Here is a 21,667-nt window from a genome sequence, read left to right as displayed (position 1 = left end):
TGTCAAGAGAAGATGCATAAGACTGCAGACTGATGATATCCCACAGTAGCCAGTTCATTACAGTAGAAAGGGATATCTATGTTAACTACTGCCCTCTACTGGGTGGAATAAGAATTGTTCGAACCTTGGATTTTAGTGGTAACTGTTAAAACTTACAGAGAATTCTTCATTACCTGTCAGTTCTAGCCATGTATAACAGGGTAGCTGGCCCATTAAATGAAACTGGGCTCAGAGCGCCTGTTCCAGTCCAGGTGCTCCCAGCTGGGCCAATTAAGAGGGCAGGATGGCACCTGGGGGGCTATAAATGTTCAGTCAGGAGAAGGGAAGGAGAGGAGAGCTGAGGGAGACAGAAAGTGGTTCCTAGGAGAAGGCTGAAGGCAGGAGAGCAGAAAGAGAGGTTTGCTGGCTGGCATCTCCAAGCCAGCGATCCAGGGCTAGAGCATTAGCAGAGGGAGATGCCTGTTGACTCTAAGCCAAAGGCAAGGGCCAGAGACGGTTGAAGGAAGGGAGAAGAGTAGTGGAGGAGCTTACCAGATGATGTCTCTTTGCTGGAGAGCTGGACCCTGAGGAACAGTGAGGGGACTGTGAGAATGAGCGATGCTCCTCTGGCAAGAATGCTCCCAGCAGAGAGGCTATGGGAGTTCCCTCTAGGAACAGCAGAGTTGCACCCAAGAAGGAAGGGCTGGGATGACTGATCTGGAAGAGGGATGGAGGAAGACAGATAAGGAGCCTGTGACAGATGACAATGAGGTATGGTGAGAACAAGAACTGTATGTACGGAGGTGATAGATATGGACTAGGTTTTGGGATTTTTGTAAGACTATAAACAATGCCTCTCCTGGTAAGTAAGAGCCTGAAGTGGAGTCCTTCAGGTTACCCAAGAGGGCAACTGAGATTAAGGGTCACTCGCAAGGCTGTCCTGAGGGGGTGCCTGGTAAGAGGCCACTTGTTTACACCATGACATTCTCTTTCAAGGCCCAGTCCAATACCCACTAAGGGGGGATGGGAGGAAAAGAGAGAGACAAAAACATAACCCCATTGATGGAAGTGGGGATCAGGCTGTCAAGCTTTAGCCAGTAAGGGAGATACTAATGAGATTGCAAGCTCTTTGAGGGAAGGACTGAGTCTACCTGTCTGTGTGCACAGTATCTAGCATAGTGGGGCCCTGATCCTGATTGGGCAGATATGTTCTTGTAATACAAATTGTTCCTCATTCTTGACCTGCTCCAGCCCCTGGCCTCTCAAGTCATTATGACTCACATAATTAGTACATAAACTGAGACCTAGCATGGAGTTTTCAGCACAAAAGGAATGTTTTAGCTGAAGTTATTACTGACTGAAGATTGAGTTTAGGATAGAAACCACCTTTCAACTCACTAGACATTATTACTGTAACACTACAATGAAAAACAGCCTATGAACAGATTTACCTTAGCTGACAGCTTTCTATCATTTCTTTCAACTGTTGTTCTCACAGACAATGCCATAATTTAATTTAACTGGCAATCAGTCCCTGACAATACCTTGATTGAATAGGATACTTAAAATAAGAGAGACAATGAATGGCAACCGTCCAGCCCCATGTTTTTGCCGGGAAAAAAGTCTTCTCTCTCTTTTTTAAATTCCAAAGGGGTGGGGGAGTTGTCTGTGGGCAGAGATATTGATAGGATTGAATTTGGCTGGTTCAATCCTCTGGGGGTTTTTTGTTTTGTTTTTAAAAATTGATTCCTCAAGGACCCACAGTTAACTGCAAGTTATCCTCATAAGCTCTGTTAAAGTGTCAGAAGTTTTTCTTCCTTTTTATTAAAAGAGTATAAGACATAAGTTTTCTGGTAATGGGAATCACGTATTCATGGACAACAGTGAACAGGAGTGTTATGCACTGCTAGAGTGTTTCAACAACTTCTTTCCATTCCTGTCTCATATTTAAAGGGTCTTTGTTGAGCTTGGGCTGCATACTGCCCTGAGACACACTAGATCTGAGAGTTTTTAATTTAAAAAAAAAAAAAAAAAAAAAACAACAAGACAAATACTGAATTTTAGGATGTTCACAACTGAGCCTTCCATAATTTAAACAGCAAGCCACCCTCGGTCAATTAAGGAACATTATTTACAGACTCCAAAAGAGAGCCTAGTCCCATCCATCCTTAATAGAAAGACGTTTTTCACAACATAGGAAGTCAATGAAGAGGAAATACAGGATTGAAAGGAATATGATGTCTTTGCTCTCCCAACTGTCATGCTAATTGCATACAGTCCAACTACCTCACTACAAGTATTCCTTCCATTATTCTTCCAGATGCCTTATCTGCTTTATTTTCACATAGTTTGGAAAAAATATTCAGCAAAATGGACAAAAAGGGTGGAGACAATCTTAAGAGATTTGTATGCAGTATAACAATATAAAGTTAACAACATTAACAAACACACACCCAAAAGTTTTAAAAGTGAGAAAAGCTGGAAAGTTCAGCTTGCCCTGAGGAAGGCTGAGCATTGTCCTCCCTGTTTTTGTTGGACAACTGTTACACTATACAAGTGAGAGAACTTATTTGCACTTGGTGCATTTATTAAAACTTGTCATGTGAGTTGAGAGATTTTGCAGTCTTTCAAGAGGCAAAGGATTTTAAAGATGTGTCCTTATTACCAAAAGTGACACATAGGTTCTTGTACAATAGAAGACTGTCCATAAAACACCAAGTTAAAAAAAAATTATTAACTGGCTGGCTCAGGGACAAACCAATACCCCTGTTTCAGAGTTGAGGCCAGATTCTGATCCCTGCTCCAGGCTAGAAGAATGATGGCAAGAGTCCTTTCCCCCCTTTACTCAGTGTGAGTCTATGAGACTAGCATTATTCTATACCAAAACATGCCAGCTAATTTGAGGAACAGTATTGATAACTCAGAAGGAAGTCCCTTCCAGTCCTCAGATGAAGAATAGTCCATATATGGTAGCAGGTGAGTTAGAACGGGGGGAAACTGGCAGGGATCCCTGGGACTTGTTTTGGAAGAATGGGGAAGCCCACTCAGGGAAGGCAAGGGGTATAAAATACTTTAAGACAGCTGTCAGATTTCCATCAGCAGCAAGAGCAAGAACTGTCACAGTTTTCATTCAGCGTACTGCCAGCTCATTATTTGGCTTAGTCAATCAACAAGCCTATTGATAGTGGATTTTTCGTAACTACTCTTCATTTTATAAAGAAGCTTCAGTCTCTCCATTAGCTGATTTGTAAAGTTTATTTTGATCAATAAAACAGTAAATTCTGTTACAATATAAGAACATTTAGCTGTTTGTACCAAGCCACTGCCCAACACAAGACTCAAATAAAAATGAATGGCACGAAACAGATTTTATCTTTAAATAGCAGCAAGAGAGTAGGTTTTTTCCCCTTGTAGTTTTTGTAATGCATTGTATTGTTATTTAAAGGGACATCATTTTTCAACTCTTCACTTAAATACCTTTCTAGAAGATGTAAACTGTTTTCCATATTAAGTTTGCTCGTTTGACAGAAGTCTCTCTCTCACCCCACCCCATTTCTAACGGAGTTTGAAATTAACAGGCCTTTTACTTGCTGCTTTTGTGAACTATTGATACCCAGCTCCTAAAACAAAGTCTGTTAACTTGGGCTACATCTTGCTGGCTCTGAAACAGAGCAGCATAAACTTCTGTAGGTCCTACATAGTTATTTTTATTTCATTCCTTAGACAGCTGTAGATTTAAAAATAAAGTTTTAGAATCAAGAACACTTTTGGAACAACTGAAGTCCAGTTCCTCTTCAGTGCAGTGAGGAGACTTATTCCTTTAAAAAATAAATTCAGTGCAAAATGCAACTGAAGAATTTTAGTATTTTCTTTGGTCAGAATTCATAATACATTTGCTACACATTGTGCTGGGCAATTCAGACCCAAAATTTAAGTAGAAACAATGGGTTTAAAAAATAATTTGTATAAATGTTATTTTAAAAATTTCAGCAGAGACTGCTGGATTAAGATGAAGTTCAATTCTGCAGTAGCATGCTGCAGAAAAAAAAACAGAATAAAAGTAACGACTATAGAAAGTAAAAGTTACTCGTTGTTGCAGTGCCCAAGAAAACTACATCTTTAACCTCTTTGTGGCTTTCTTGAGGGCACCCCATTTAAATCTCAGGCTTCTAGCAGGATTTAGCTGCAATTCACTATGATCACCTTAGCTACTCTGACTTTAGTTCAGCACCTGTTCTGTTCTCTCAGGGGCAGTGAGAAGGTTAACCAGTGATCAGCCAGCATTCATAAAGCAAAGTATTAGTTATTCACAACAAAAGCACTAGAGAAAACATATGTTAAGAACAATATGAAAGTCTAGCTTGCATGCAAGTGCAACTTGCCCGGTATCACCCAGCCATCTTCCATATGAAGACCTTGTCAAGTTTGCAAGTACTTCAGGTCCTCTTGCTGGGCCTGTCCTTCTGGTCAGTCTCATGTCAACCTTTGATTTGGGAAAGAGTGACCTCCCTCCATATAAAAAGCAACCATTACGGCTAATAGCATTAAACTACAAAAAATGATGTTGAAGAAAGCTAATACGGCTGTCATAATACCAACCTCCTTATCTTTTACAGTAACACAATCTAGGGAAGGGTAGGAACTTATGAGGGACCCTTCCACTGCAGTGATGCCATCTGTATTCCAGAGACACCACTAATCCAGGTGACTCACTCTGATCAGAAGTGCCTTTACAGTAACTGAAATGGACATAATAGTTCAGGGAGATCAGATTCTGAAGTAGAGAGAGGCAATGCTGAAGATATTTGGAAATCTTTCCATACATACAGGATCCAGACTGGACAGGCTTAATAGGGGAAGTTTGAACTCTGATGCAAATGGTATCCGTTGCACAGTTATCAGTTTAGTTATTAAAGCATTTTTACTGCTCTTTAATAGCAGTTAATACACATACTGTTATGACACTCAAGACATTACAACATACAGCTTTTTCTGGACAAACAGTTGGAGGAGGGGCAGTCAGTGGATAAGGCAGCTGACTGACTCAAGATTAACCTAGTTTATGAGGGAAAATTTCACAAATAGAGCTATCAAAATATAATATCATCCAAGCCTAATGGTGCCTTACTTACCAACTTGTGACTCAGGTGACAATTCAGATTCAGGTCATTAGATCTGGACAAGAAATGACCTCCCTGACTCCAAGCAGAGCGGAAGTTGCAACTAGCAAAGAGACAGGCTACTGCACAGAGGAACTGGGTGTCTTGTGTCAAAGAATCAAATATTTTATTGGCTGAAGAAAGTGAAAGTCTGGTTGTTCACTGAGGAACAAAAGAGGATGTGGGCAAAAGGTCTAAGCAGAAGTTTTAAAGAAGCTAGATATTTACACAGTTGGTCTGATATTGTAAACAAAATATGGGGGGGAAGAATCTAATTATCCAAATTTGTACATTTAAATGAATACATTGGGGTCTCATCTAAATGTCCGACAGTTACAGCTTTCTACAAATGTTTCTAAGATTAATAGGGACAACCCTGTGAACACGAACTACGACATCAACAGGACTACTTACATGCCTAAAATATCAAATTTACCAAAACCCACAAATGTACACACTTTTTTGGAAGTGCTTTTTAAAAAAATATATAAACATACCACTTACCAAAAGAGATAAGAAATTTAAGTTACATTTGAAAAATGAACTTTTCTACATACCATTCTACTTTACAATCGTCTTCAATGCCGCTGGCTTATTGCGCATCTTGCAATATGCATATCCTGAAGTACCACTATAGATCAGTTACTGCCCCAGCTGCTGATATTTCAAAAAACAAGTCTACTACTACGAATAGAACCTAATCATATTTAGATAGAAAGTTATCCATTTAGGCAATTAGATCATAATGTGATCACGGACAGGGGATGCAACTGCATTGCTTCCTGATATCGCTACACATATCACTGCTTGTAATCTTTAAGAATTCATGTTGCTTTATGCAAACACATTTTTCATAAATTAGGATTCACATGTACTAAAGAAATGTATTTTCCAGTTCATTTTTGTATGGTAATCTTGTGAATGCTAAAAGTCCAGCTGTAACATGGGAATGGGGGGGGAAGGAGGAGAATGCTTCTAGAGAGGAAAGATGAAGGGTAATTTCCCTGAGCTCTCTATGTTGTAGCAGCATGTTTTGAGGACTGTTACATTAGGTTGCTTTACTCCTCAAGATGCTATCCTTTTAGCAGACTCAAAGTGAAAGAAAATTTTATTCAAGTTACTTCAGAGAATATATAGGTATAAACAGAACAGGAAATTCTGGAGACAGAGGAACTAATTTTTCTTAAACGTACAGAAGAAAATCCAAAGAACTCTGATTAAATATGTTCATTAATCTTAATACTAGAAAGTTTTTCCTCCAGATGTCTTGAGGAAAGCCCCAAAAGGCTCAACATACTTTCTCAGGCAGCTACAAGGAGATACAATGTCAACTGGCCATCCAACTTGTCAAAACACCTTTTAGGGAATCCCAAGTCCACCCACCTTCTACCATTCAGTGAATTAGAGTACATTTCCTCCCAATCTCAAGAGGCATACCCTTTGTCTAGCCACGAACTGAACTCCAGGGAAGTTATTCCAGTTCTAGACGTTCAGGTAAAGGCCTTATCCATTTTCTTTTGTCACGTTCAAGTTAACAAACATGTCAGAGGAGTTTCTACAGCAATCAAGGATGAGGGGTGGAGAAGTCGGAAAAGAATCCTCCACTAGTTGCAGCAGAGCCGTGTCCACAATGTTACTGCCATCAATTGCACTGAAACAGGCTCTGGGTCTGCTCAGCTAGACCTCCTCCTAACCCAGCAGGGGTAATGACAGGCTGATCTGCATGGACTTTAATCTACTTGCTAAGTCACTATCTGAAAATGCATGCATCCGATGAACTGAGCTGTAGCTCACGAAAGCTTATGCTCAAATAAATTGGTTAGTCTCTAAGGTGCCACAAGTATTCCTTTTCTTTTTCCCCCCCAATACTGATTCCCTCTGAGACACCCCGTCTTATTTGTTCTGTTCTTCCAGGCAGGGCAATGAAACAAACAGAAATATTCATCACTGTGTTTTCCAGATCTTGGAGGCACAGAACTGGTGTGAACCATTAGTTTAGTACTTGTATTACTTGCATTTATTTTTACAAATTTAGATGGGCTTTTTATGTTCCTCTGGGCTCCATTTAAGAAGCCAAATCAAGAGATCTAGCCTACAAAGTGTTCTAGCTCTCTAAAATTACTGCTTCAGGCACAAAGGGTATGTCTACACAGTGAAGAAATGGGCTTGAGCTCCAGTCCAAGCTCTAGGACCCTGCAGGGTGAGAAGGTCCCAGAGCTTGGGCTCCAGCCTGGGCCCAGAAGTCTACACAGCAGTGAAACAACCCCACAGCCCGAGCCCTATGAACCTGAGTCAGCTGGCATGGGCTAACCGTGAGTTTTTCTTTCCTGTGTAGACACACGCAAAGAGCCTGTGGGGAAAAAAGCAGGTATACAGATTTATTTCATTTGCTCAAAATAATTTCAGATATCAATTAAAACAATCCAGACCACAGGCTACTTATCAATAAAACGTTTAAGGGCTTTGAACTAAAGTTACAAGACAATTATGAAAGCATAGGGTATGAAAATAAGGAATCAATACTCAAGTTTCAATACAGAACTACAGAGCTGAGACGTGTGGCTGAGAGCCTTGAAAAGCAACTCAGTTAACGAATGTGACTTTCATCAGGCAAGTGGTGTAAGGGGAGGGAGTTCTAAATAGTAGGAAAGACAGAAGTTGAGGTATTGCTTTCAGGATGGATTATAACAATTTTGGTAAGCAATGAATTCCAGTCTGACACACAGCTATATCAAGATGCATGATTTATTATATTAAGAGTTAGTATGAATGATCTTGATATATTACTGCTCTGCAACCTTCCAACTCAGATTGACCAGGCACCTGCCCCACATATACTTTAATCATGTTTATTGGGAGATTTTATAGTGATGTACAATAGATACTGGAAGTGTGTACTAAGACAGGAGACTGCCTATACCTGTTTGGAGCGGGGATGAGGCACAGATGATAAAACTGGTTTCAGCAGACGACACAGGTTAGGCCTCCTCACCTGTAAGCATTTTAGGGCTGAGTTCTGGTCTATATTTTTATAGCTACTAGTAAGTTCTGGATGTTATCTGAAATAAAGTAATAAAGACAGGATTTTAATGGAATTAAGAAAATTGTTCCCTGTAAGTGAAGAAGGGCTTGTCTAAGTTATAGCAGCCACATTTTTAGATCAGGAAAACAAACCTTCATTCTGCCATAAGGTGCCACCGGACTCCTTGTTGATTCTGCCATATGGGAACCGACGATCTCTTAAAAATAGATCCGAGGCTTAATTCTATGTAACAAAGATTTTGTACTATCTGACTGGGTTAGTGTTTAGTACCTTTCATTGCTGTATATTTCTGCAACTTCGCCAATAGCCATCTGCTTTTTTAATTTTGCCAACACATTGGTCACTGAAGTTAAACAAAAAATTTTAAACCAGACTACTGCTGCTTCCTCTCTCAATTTCTTAGTATTTAATCTCTTGTGGTATCACCATTCCACTAGTTATCCCATCACAGACCTGCCACCTTGACTGGAAGCTAGTTTGTAATTTAAGACTGTGAAAAAATAAATAAATCTTACTTTTGTCACTAAATACAGCAGATGAAACTACACATATGCAGGGAGCAGAAATGCTGAGTAAGATTCCATTGAGAAGTTAGATAGCCCAGAGTGTCTCAAGGTGGATACCCAAACGTCAGCAGATGCATGAAAAACTTGTGCATGGTCACAAGTCTGATGGAGCTGGTGTCAGAACTCGGGGGTTCTCAGCTCCCTGTCTGGTGTGCTACCACATTATCTTCCATAGACTGGCCCAATCTTTTCCTCCAGCAGTGGGACCAGAACGGGAAGATACTTGCAGCCAGATCCCATAGCAGGCACTACAAATTGAAGACCACCCAGAAGCATATTTCCCAGCTTCACTCAAAAAATAAAGGAAAACATGAAACTGATGCCTCACTGTGCAGCACAAAATCATTCTCCAGTTTGTGGGGAGAACTTAATGGGAAAAGGTTAACCAAAATAAAGATACAACGATGAGGCTAACATATTCTCTTCTAACAAAAATCCTAAGTATTTGCGCTGTTTGATATGTTTAATATGACAAGACCCATTATTGCTAGAGAATGAATATTAAAAAGTTGAAGATGGCCCTTCAAGGTCTTCAGTGTAAATAAAGAGAGAATGAGTTTATCTGACTCTAATCTCACTATCTTTAGTGAGCAAAAGAAAAGATATCAAGGTCGAAGTGAAAGCAAAAGACTTCTGCAGCTGCAATGGAATTTTATTCTACCACTGAACTCAGTTATTACTAACAGACAAAAACAGCTAGTCTGAAACAAGAGTTGCAAATATTCCGCAATTAAGTATTCTGCTTCAAAATGCACTGCTGATTCTGAAAGTGACACTAGAGTGACAATGCAGGTAACTGGCATTCTCATGCTAATCGTTACTCTCTGATGACCACTGAGTCCGACAGCATTGTTTGCTGTTCTGTTATAAGGGGTCTGTTAAAATGCATGCTCTGCAAAGGCAGGGTGTGTGCACGGGAGGAGGGGTGCACTTAAAAAGGTAAATGCACAATATATGTATTCTCTTTTCATTTGGTTGAGCACCATTTGGCTGATTAGGAACAATTAGCTCACAAATTTGACATAAACCCATTTTGCTCTGAAGAACTGTCAATAGAAATGTCTGAAATATGAAGCCATTTGTTATGCATTTTCATTTTGTAAATGAACCATCATAAACATCTGTCAGTTACCACTGCAATGTCAACCACTACACAACTGATCTGAAACTGTTCTTTACTCTACATACTAATGCACAGCTAAAGCTCATTAGTCACTAGATTCTGATGTTGTGGCACATAAAACTAACACAGTCTATTTTACTCACACTTTTGAACTTGCCTCAACTGACCACTATATCACTAGGCCAAGGAAGAATCTATTTGTCTCTATTTTCTTTCAGTGCCATTCTTGGTGGAGTGAGAATGCACACTGAAATGTAATTCAGACACTATAAAAGTATGACAAGTCAAAGATTCAAAAACATTTATTCACTTTCAACCAAGGAAGCCCTTCTCACAGCTGCCTTATGTTTGAGCCATTTCAATAATTCCCCTTTGCATTCTTCTCATGTAGCATGTATTCCTTTTGTGTAGCTATCTGACAGCAGTTTCAATTGCATTTGGCTAGAGCCCAGTGGCTTGCACAGAGACGAACTGGACAAGATAGATCTGAGTTGCTTTTATAAAAAACAACAACGCTATGCTTTAAGCCACAGAAATATGATGACACCATGGTAAAGCAAACGAGCTGCGTTTGAAAATATTTCTCCCATCTCAAGACACAGTTTATTGAACAGAATGTGCTGGGGTCAATACAGACTAGCTTAACATGTTCAAAGTCAGTATAGAGAAGAGCACCATTTGAGCACCATTTTCAAACACAGATCATTTTTCAAAGGTTTACAGGACCTTCAACTTTACTGCCCCTCAGTAATCCTAATGTCTTCAGTAACTTTTTAAAAAAAAAGAGTGGAAATATAAAGAAAAAAAACTGTCAACCTCGGCAGGTGAGCTCTCTGACCTACTTTGACAGTAGTCTAGTTTTCATCCATATTCTGTACATCACTTGGGTGTGTGTTTTTTAAACTAATCTTTTCCCAATAAGAAAAAGAGAAAAATTCTGCCTTCTAAGACTTACAAATTGGGGCACACAAACCAATTTGCTTGTACTACCTTTTCTGGCATTTGTCAATCATTTGTCTAGAAATGTTGATTAAAAAAAATCCACATAAATTCTCCTTTAAGTCAAGAGTTAAAAGAAAAGGATAGCCTATTGCTGAGGTAGAACATTTTAAGTCACTGATAATAGTAAATTAAACTAATTTAAACAATACACATTGATATTAGCACTTAGCATTATGCAGTTAAAAAGCAACTCTCTTCATAAATATTGTTTTCAAATTAAACCACAACATTGGTTACGTCATATAAGGGTAACAATGAAAATATTTTTATGCTATGTATAAAAGACAAAGCAAGATAAAATATTCACATTTGATATTTTAGGCATTTACCAACAAAAGCTCAGTTCATAGTCACAACCCAGATTTCCCTGAAGTTCCTGCTTTTCACCCTATTTTCCAGCTGGAATAAAGGATGAACAGATCAAATGACATGCCTTGGGGAGTAGGAGTGAGGCAAAATGAAGGATGTGTGTGTCTATATTGTTTTTATTCATTATACTTCCCACCAATGCAACTACATTGGTCATAGCAACAGTGAGAACTCTACTGTAGACAAGTAGGTATCCGAGAGCTGAACTTATTTCTCTATTCTAAACTCTGGAGAACGTGACATCCATCTAGGTATTGTTTAGGTAATGCATCAAAATACTCAGAGATCAATTACTTGGCAAACCCTGTCATTTCTAACAATATGCAAAAAGCACTGAATCTAACTAGGAATAGAATGAGGTTTCCCATTTAGAAGAGTCAGATTTTCAAAGAAACAGAGTTCATTTGTAACAGATAAGGGAAAGCAAGGTGTTCCAGTCCAGTATTTTGGAAGAAATTGTCCCATTACCAAATCTCTTACTGTTTGGAGTATTTCTGGACAGAATGGTAAGTGGTTGTCAATGATCACCTGTAATTTATGGAGAACTACACAGCAGTCCACATGCATTAAACTGTTTGTGAAACCAAGCAGTGAGGGATTTGGGTTTGGTGTGAATGCAGGTGGTTCCCTAAATGGACATCTAAAAAGTGGTCTGAAAAATTAAAGTTGGAAAGCCACTGAATTAGGATCATGGGAAACAATCCAGTTTCTTCTTCTTTCTTGTCATTTCCCTATTCTGGGTCAGCAACATTTATAGCCTTCTTCTAAAACACATAGTCATATGCCAGATTGATCTCTCTGAGGTCAGCTGCTATCCAGTCCACATACTGAGTCTTTGGTCTTCTTCCATCCATGATCATTTCAAGAGCCATCCTACAGATATAGCTTTCAGATCGCTACTGGATATGCCCATAGCACAATAGCCTAGCCTCCCTCAGCTTGTCTTCAACTGGAGCAACCTGCATTAGGCCTCTCACAACTTCATTTTATTTCCTGTCACAGAGCATTTGACCATCTCAACATCTTCATTTACATGATGGAGAGATTACTAGAAACAATCCAGTTTATTGTACAGATTTCCATGGAGAAGGCCTAAATTCCCTCCAGTTTGCAAGTGTTCAGATCTCAGAGGGTGTCTTATTTAGGTACCTCTCAAATCATTAAATATAATTTCTCAACAATTAATTTAAATAACTAAAGATATTTAATAAGGAGCAACTATAAGAACGGCCATACTGGATCAGACCACAGGCTCATCTAGCCCAGTGTCTTGTCTTCCAACAGTGGCCAATGCCAGGTGTCCCAGAGGAAAGGAATAGAACAGGTAATCATCAAGTGATCCATCCCCTGTCACCCATTCCCAGCTTCTGGCAAACAGAGGCTAGGGACACCATCCCTGCCCATCCCAGCTAATAGCCATTGATGAACCTATCCTCCAGGAACTTATCTAGTTCTTTTTTGAACCCTGTTATATTCTTGGCCTTCACAACATGCCCTGGCAAGGAGTTCCAGAGACTGACTGTGCATTGTGTGAAAAAATACTTCCTTTTGTTTTAAACCTGCTGCCTATTAATTTCATTTGGTGACCCCCACCCAGTTCTTGTGTTAGGAGGAGGAGTAAACAGCACGTCCTTATTTACTTTCTCCACACCGGTCATGATTTTATAGACCTCTATCGTATCCTCCCCCTTAGTCGTCTCTTTTCCAAGCTGAAAAGTCCCAGTCTTCTTATTCTCTCCTCATATCCAACCTGTTCAATACCCCAATCATTTTTGTTGTCCTTTTCTGAACCTTTGCTGATTTCAATATATCTTTTTTGAGATGGGGCAACCACATCTGCACGCAGTATTCAAGATGTGGGCATACCATGGATTCATATAGAGGCAATATGATATTTTCTATTTATTAGATATCCCTTAATGATTTCCAACATTCTGTTCATTTTTTTGACTGCCGCTGCACGAGTGGATGTTTACAGAGAACTATCCACAATGACTCCAAGATCTCTTTCTTGAGTGGTAACAACTAATTTAGACCCCATCATTTTATATTTATAGCTGGGATGATGTTTTCCAATAGTGGGCTTAGTTATTGGATGCCTTGTTATCAAGGAAACAGAATGTCTATTCCATGAGAGAATGTGTTGTTGACCACTGGTTTTATTTTGCAAGTTCCCTGCTTACAAGAGTCAGCAATAAAGTGGAAAAAAAACAAAAAATACAAGAACAGAAGCCATATCAGCGGCCTTCCAGATTGCTCAAGAGTTGGAAAAATACAGCAGTTGGCCCCTTCACAATTTTATCAAAACAGGGGGAAAAGTCAGCCTTCCACTGAAGACCAAATTAGCTGCACAAAGCAAGAGACTGCAACTGAAAAGACTGTGGTGCATAAGATGTGTGTAGTGCTCCTTTACAAGATGTAAACATTAATACTTTCCATCTTCAGCCTATCAACTGATCCCTCCGGGACTACCTATCCTACAGGGGTAAGTCCACAGCATACTGCCTCTCCCCCACTCCAAGAAGGCAAAGCGTAACAAACCCAACCTGTAGGCACAAAGCATTTAAAAAATTGGCAGCCAAGGATGGGAGAAAGCTCTCTTGCTCCCATTTCTCAAGAATGCTGCCAATCCTCCTCCACTGATTAACCTTATGTTTCTGGAGAGCTGCAGTCTCCTTCACCAGATTTTTTTGCCCCTCCTTTTGGCAGGACTGATTGTTTAAATTTTCAGTTTATCCCACTCCTTTGTTTTCTTCCTCCTTGAAAAACAGAAATCATCTGAAAGAGCTTGTTTTGGGAGATGGATCCTTGAAGATTTCTCCCTCTAGCCACATATCAGATAAAAGAGAAACAGCCCCATAGTACAGCTTTGGGATTTAAAAAAGCAATAGATCACGAAATACTTAGTTAATTCACGGACACATCCCAGTCAACCTCAGATCCATAATCCTGATTGCCAGTAAAGTTAATCTAGCAAAGGGAAGGGAATGATCATAGGGGACTTCATGATGCTTAGTTAGTCCATTTATCTAGTGGTTAGAGCAGAGGCCTAGATTATATTTCCAAATTAGGTTAGACATATTTTAACTGCTCTGTGTATCAGTTTCTCTCTCTGTAAACTGGAGATGACTTCTAATACAGACCCAATCTTTGTAAAACAACACAAGAGTCTCAGATGAAGTGTCTAAATTATGCTGTATTCCACAAACAGCATCAAGGGTATTGTCAAGGTTCCTTCCCCACTCTGAACTCTAGGGTACAGATGTGGGGACCTGCATGAAAGACCTCCTAAACTTATTCTTACCAGCTTAGGTGAAAAACTTCCCCAAGGTACAAACTTTGCCTTGTCCTTGAACCCTATGCTGCCACCACCAAGCGTGTTAAACAAAGAACAGGGAAAGAGCCCACTTGGAGACATCTTCCCCCATAATATCCCCCCAAGCCCTACACCCCCTTTCCTGGGGAAGGCTTGATAAAAATCCTCACCAATTTGCATAGGTGAACACAGACCCAAAACCTTAGATCTTAAGAACAGTGAAAAAAAAAAAAATCGATCAGGTTCTTAAAAGAAGAATTTTAATTAAAAAAAAAAAAAAAAGGTAAAAGAATCACCTCTGTAAAATCAGGATGGTAAATACCTTACAGGGAAATCAGATTCAAAACATAGAGAATCCCTCTAGGCAAAACCTTAAGTTACAAAAAGACACAAAAACAGGAATATACATTCCATCCAGCACAGCTTATTTTACCAGCCATTAAATAAAAGGAAATCAACACATTTCTAGCTAGATTACTTACTAACTAACAGTTGTAAGGCTGCATTCCTGAACTGTTCCTGGCAAAAGCATCACACAGACAGACGAACCCTTTGTTCCCCCACCTCCAGATCTGAAAGTATCTTATCTCCTCATTGGTCATTTTGGTCAGGTGCCAGCAAGGTTATCTTAGCTTCTTAACCCTTTACAGGTGAAAGGGTTTTGCCTCTGGCCAGGAGGGATTTTATAGCACTGTATACAGAAAGGTGGTTACCTTCCCTTTATATTTATGACAGGTATGCTCCCCAACCCATCAGAATCAGTAGTATGCTCTGCTCATGGAGTACAAGAAGGCCTTAGCACATCCACGGACTAGGAACTGTGCAAAGAAGATCCTTTAACCTGGAGAGGCCCCTTAAACAGTTCAGCAGCGTACTTTCTATATTAATAAATGTGTTGAGTTTAATGCTAACAAGATAAAACCTTGGAATTTGTGTGTGCATGCACCCATGGTTTTTCTTAGGTGACATACACCAGAACAGAGCACACTTATCCAAAACATGGGAGTGTAATGAGAAGTTATCAGGCTTAACTACATTATGCTACAGTATTTGACAGCAAAAATAATAAGTGTCTAGTATTTTAGACAATAAAAATGGGACAATTTGCCTTTGTGCCTCATATCACATGCTCCAACATAACTCTCAGCAGACCCATAACAATAGCATTTATAGTCTACGAAAGCCTAATAAAAGTACCAGAAAATTCTTTCATACTATTTCAGGATAGTGACTAAGATCCTCACTCAATCATTTTATTAGTAAACTCAGGCACACAGTATCCATAGGAAGACTGGGGTTTTGCCACTTTAAGTTTTCTAAAATCCACTAACGCAACTAAAAGTAACTTACAGTTTCGTTACTATAGAAATGCAGAGGTCCAGACGGAGTTTTGTTTAACCTTTATATCACAGCTGCTATAAGAGTTACCAGCTTTCTGATACAGCAGTCTGGCCACACTTGTTTTGTGTCAGTCAATGGTGTAAGGGTCAATCGGTAAGACTTTGACCTTCATCATAAACCTGTATTTATTTATGTTGCCAACATGGTTGAGTTTGCTAACATCTGAGAAGATAATTTCCTCTACTTCCTTTTTTTAAAAAGGAAGAATATCCTGTTTTATTATATTAAGTCACAATATAATAAAAATTACTATAAAATAATCAACTGTTGCTTTTACAGAAGTAGGTGTTAAGTTAGTTTGAACTCAGCATAACGAAGCGACAGCATAAAATCTGCCCTTGGCTGGAACTCAAACCTCTGATTATCTACCACTAATAGGGCAAGATTACAGATTTTAATAAACACTCCAATAGTTTGATTTTCACAGTGGTTGTGTCTTCTTCAGTAAGAGTCCAAATGTCTTTCACTTATCTCTACGCATACTGCCAGAGTAGTGGCTGGCTTTAATATATTTTTGTCATCTGTCCTAAAGATATGAGATGACCAAGATGTTGCCAACTCATGACTTTACCACGTGTCAATATTTGTTGTTTCTTAAAACCCCAGATCCTGGATTCATATAATTAAGTGAGAATTGCCGTTTTTAATTTAGAAAAAAATTTCTAGCCCTCATGGTTGCAGAGGAGTTTGGAAATATAATCCATCTGTACACAAATGGCTCAAAAAAATCAAAAGAGCCTAAACATTATTATCGGCTTAAAATCCAGAAACGTAAGAAAACCTCATGGTGATTTTTTTGGGGCCTGACTCATGATTTTTGAACACTTGGAATTGGCAATGTTAGATAAACTTGGAAGTGGCTATTCAAAATAATGACCTACCTGAAAGGAGTAATATGCCTGCATCTCACCTTTAGTTAATTTTAAAATTCCCCTCCAACCTCCCAAATACTACTTTTTACATAAAGTTGTGATGCTGATGAAAGGTTTTGTCTCAAAAAAGCAGTGCTCTGGTTATGGTAGGCTCTCTCTCCTTCCTCCTTCCCTCCCCCACCCCGAAGCTCATCACCGTTTGTGTACTGTAATCATTTTCTCCTCCAGATTTTCCTTTTAACCTGAATATTTTGAAAACACTTTCTTATATATTTCAGGAGTCCAATTCAATCAAAACAGGTCATCAACAAACTAATACAATTCATGCAAAGACAACAGATTTCTGATTACTTGTGTAGCAAACAAATCTTGTAATTATGCTAGATTTCCAGGTAGGAGTGATAATATTGCTATTCCATTTCCATAGTTACTCTTGTACAATTACATAGCCAAACTTACTTGGAAGCTTGCTCTTATATCCATTACTACTTTCACTGTGTCCTTACATGTGTCAACATTTTATTAGTATTTGTTGACTATTCATGAACATTTAGAATTAATGTTTTTCTGCTCCCTGTTGGCATTTTGTAACATCATTTGTACATGCCATCTCAAGAACAATGCCAAACATACTCAGAACCACCATTCCGATTCTCTGTGCACAATATGCCTATTAATTTCAGTTTTGGCTATGCTGCTGCTGTTACCGACAGACATCCTCTTGGGTGCCTGAGAAAGGGCATGCACCAAAGTAGAAACTGACTATGAGAACTGCTTTCAAGGGCACCAAAAACTGAAAAGAAAATATTTATCCCTTATTCTTCCATGTATAATAATCAGAGGTTACTATTACAAAATTTATTTTAATTGGACTCTGTATGATTGGATCCTTTTGCTGAACTGAGGTAATAATTTGATCCAAAAATGTTATTGACTGATGAGGCTCATGGGACACTTCAGAACTATACTTACACGAGCTACTAAGCTAAAAGATATTGGTGGATCCCCACTGAAGTAATGCTGATGCCTGTTAAGTAGTTTAAAATGTTATTAAAGGCAAACAACATGATTCAGCAATGGATAATGAACTACTTAGCAAATAATTATGTCTCAGAACATTATTATACCATCATTCACGCAGGTATTATTATACTGTCATTCACTCTAAGACCATAGAATGGTATGTCAAAACAATAACATCAATGCCGATAGAAATGTTGACCAAACAATCCAGTGAACCAATAAATAGTGGTACTTACAAAGATTCCAACAACTGTGGGTGGGGGAAACTAAAATGACTATTCAATACTGATTGCTGTTCTTCTGGCGGGAGGAAGGTGTTTCTTTCTGTAAAGCCTCCTGAACATTAACTATTTGCCATCAACTACTTTATGTGGTGTGAAATTGTCAATGTCACTAAATCACCATAGAAGGGTCATGACATGGCATTGAAGAGACCCTGTGACACAAGTCAACTTGCTTGAAAAATAAACATCCCCAAACTCCATGGCACAAAGAGAAAATAAAAGACAATCCCAGAGCAATACCAGCTAGGATTGTGCTCAAACACCATCTAAATAGGTAATTACAGTAACGCCTCACTTAAAGTTGTCCCGGTTAACATTGTTTCGTTATTAGGTTGCTGATCTATTAGAGAACATACTCATTTAAAGTTGTGCAAACATTATACGGTTGTTTGGCTTGCCTAGCTCCGCCTGCCCAGTGTTCCAGCCGGGAAGCTGGGACACAGCATGGGGGCTTACCCCACTCCGCCCACCCAACATTCCAGCCAGAGAGAGGGCAAGCCCCTAACCCTGCTCCCGGGCAGGAGCGTGGAGCGGGTGGAATGGAGCAAACCCCTCACGCCCCAACCCTTCTACACCCCTGCATCAGCCAAGCTTCACAATCATCACTGGTGAGTACAGCATTAAATTGTTTAAAACTGATACTATAATGTTTTTTGTCTGGTAAAAATTTTTTCCCTGGAACCGAACCCTCCCCCCTTCCCCATTTACATTAATTTTTATGGGGAAATTGGATTAGCTTAACACCGTTTTGCTTAAAGTAGCATTCTTCAGGAACATAACTACAACGTTAAGCGAGGAGTTACTGTATATGCCAGAGTATAAGAGTCATTCACTTAATGTTAATGCAATAATCTTAAAAAGAAAAGGAGTACTTGTGGCACCTTAGAGACTAACCAGTTTATTTGAGCATGAGCTTTCGTGAGCTACAGCTCACTTCATCGGATGCATCCGATGAAGTGAGCTGTAGCTCACGAAAGCTCATGCTCAAATAAACTGGTTAGTCTCTAAGGTGCCACAAGTACTCCTTTTCTTTTTACGAATACAGACTAACACGGCTGTTACTCTGAAACCTGGCAATAATCTTAGTACTGCTAACCGTAAGCATTAAAAAATCATGAGTTAAACCCAAAAAAGTCAGATTAAGTAAAATGTGATTTTTTTTTAAATTGGGGGGGGGGGGGGGGCTTTTTTTTTGCCTTCTGGTATTTGAGTCATTAAAGTTTATTAGAGTCCGGATTTCTCTGCAACCACAAACTTCCGTAAATGATTTTTTTTTTCAAAAGCAAAGGACCTCAGGTGACCACCTGACTCCCGTAGCTGGAGCTTTATGAACACAGAACAAGACTTGTGATAAATCATGAATGTTACCAGTCTCAACACCCTTGTGAGGTAGGGAAGAGGGTCTCAGCCCCATTTATGGGCCAGGAACTGAGGCATGGGACGGTTTAAGTGACTTGCCCAAGGTGTAGAGTGACCAGATAGCAAGTGTGAAAAATCAGGACAGGGGGTGTGGGGGTAACAGGAGCCCATATTAAAAAAAACCCCAAATACCAGGACTGTCCCTATAAAATCGGGACATATGGTCACCCTACCAAGGTCCCACGAGAAGACGGTGGTGGAGCCAGGAATGAATCCAGATCATCCAAGACCTTAACCGCAAGACCATCCTTCTCTTATTGGCAGGACGTCACCCAGGGCCCCTCTGAGCCTGAAACCCTTGTGGGAGGCCACCAGGGACCCCTCCCCTGGGTGAAGGGGCGGTGACTGGGGACCTCGCCTGCAGGGCGCTGCGGACGGGACCCAGGCTCCTACCCCCTCAACTCTGACTCTACAGGCTGCCCCGGACGGCGAGTTTTAACGGCCCTCCTATTCTCACAGCCCGACAGCTCCAGGGGCTGCCCCACGGAGCAGCGAGCCGCTGGCATTCCCACACTCACCCAGCACGCAGAGCGAAACGCCGCCGCCGCCACCTCAGGCGGTTACACGCTTCCGGGAAAAGGTGACACCCTAACAACAGACACACCCATTGGCCTCGTAGGCCCCTCCTTCTTCGCATGCTATTGGCGCATAAGCCTCTCTTTTCTCCCGACCTCTCATTGACTCGCTCCCGTGTCGCTCAAGTAGGGTTGCTGCAGCGTTCCAAATCGCGGCTCTTCTCTGCGAGCTGCCCCTCCCCGCATCTGGTGCGGCTCTTCCGTTCTGTGCGCTCTCCTCCCCGCACGAATCTCCGCTCCGCTTACCTCAGCTCTCCCCAGTAGCTCCTCCCCCAATGGTTCTCCCCTTAGCAGTTCCCGCCTCTCTGGGCCTTGGTGATGGACCCAGGACAGGGGTGACCTGCGGGTGGTGCCCTGCTGGCCCCTAAGCCCAGCAGCCCCAGGAAGCTTTGCAAAGCAGAGGCAGATGGAGCATGGCTGCTGGGAGTCATCTCACACACCCTCTCTGTGCTGACTAACTTTGAGCTCTGGGAAGTTTGTTCAGGTGTAATGGGCTCCAGGCCTGATTGTCCATTGCATGACCCCCCTTCTATGTCACCTCAGCATGCAGATATGGCCCTTCCGGAATAGTCCTGGTGTCAGGGCTCTACGCACCTGCCACACTCCCCTCAGTGGCATGTGGCCAGGGTGGCTGTGGTCCAGCTAGTCTCACTTGCCAGAAAGGCTCCTTGCGTCCCCCAGCCACATTTGAGGAGCTCTGAACTTTCTTTGAGCTGGGACCTGGGCAGGACCCCGGTTTATCCCAAAATGGGAAAAAAGAGAGGGGGCTTTGTCCTCAGTTACAAATTCAGATCAAAACACAGCATGGCCAGAATTCATAATCCCTTGATGATTCCACCTGGAACTGCAGGTTTAAACAAGGATGGGGTAAACTGAGCTGTTCACCTACCCAACCTGAAATAGTGACTCAAGGAATTTACCATGTGGAGCTTTCAAACAAGATCTGAAACACTTAGGTTCTGCCTGCTTTTCTGGGCAGATAATGGCAGCAGCATGGCTTCAGTGGACCCTCAGCTATAAATTCAAACTGCCTTCTGGCGGAGCCTCTAGGAGAAGATAGTAGTAAAAGCACTGACTGCTCTCTGAGGGTTAATACCTATCCCATGAGGATAAATCAAGCCCAGTATGTAGAAGGTATGAAAACAGTTCTTTAATATGAAGCACTATGAAAGGAAAAGAGCTTCCAAACTAGTAAGAGCTATTTGTGCTATTACATCTAAAGCAGGATGTTAGGCTGATATCCACAATAAAACTTCAACATGCATAAATGTAGAGAAAAATAGATTTCAGTTTTGAGTTTCCAAGATGTTATTTAAACACAGCTTTCCAAATTTAACATAAGGCAAGTTACACAAGTCTATCAATCTGCGTGACTCTGCAACTGATTAGTTAATTGTACAATTTTTGAAGTCAAGGAGAGGTGAGAGCACACAGTGCCTGACAGCAGTTACGCAGTAACGTGCAGCATTAAGGCCAAAGATTGTTTCGAAAAATCTATTGCATTCCACTGGGTTTTATTTCACACATTTATAGATC

The 21,667-nt window shown here is 40.5% G+C and overlaps 1 protein-coding gene across 8 annotated transcripts in view; it reads right to left on the bottom strand.

The window, feature by feature from the left end:
* The window catches only part of TANGO2 (transport and golgi organization 2 homolog), a 92,589-nt gene extending 72,305 nt beyond the window's left edge, over window positions 1–20,284 (bottom strand). For 3 of the 8 annotated variants that reach the window (XR_005222349.2, XM_037878516.2, XM_043529368.1), the window contains exon 1: window positions 20,075–20,212. Coding sequence is in view for 4 of the 8 variants with exons in the window: in XM_037878516.2 (XP_037734444.2) it covers window positions 20,075–20,193 (119 nt within the window). In the remaining 4 variants the exon portion in view is untranslated. The other 5 variants (XM_027817320.3, XM_027817319.3, XM_043529367.1 and 2 more) reach the window with 5 other exon arrangements.
* Window positions 20,285–21,667: the final 1,383 nt, after the last annotated feature.

Source organism: Chelonia mydas, chromosome 15, assembly GCF_015237465.2.
Source record: "Chelonia mydas isolate rCheMyd1 chromosome 15, rCheMyd1.pri.v2, whole genome shotgun sequence".
NCBI lineage: Eukaryota > Metazoa > Chordata > Testudines > Cheloniidae > Chelonia > Chelonia mydas.
Note: the sequence above shows the minus strand (reverse complement) of the source record. Positions and strands in the feature narration are given on the sequence as shown.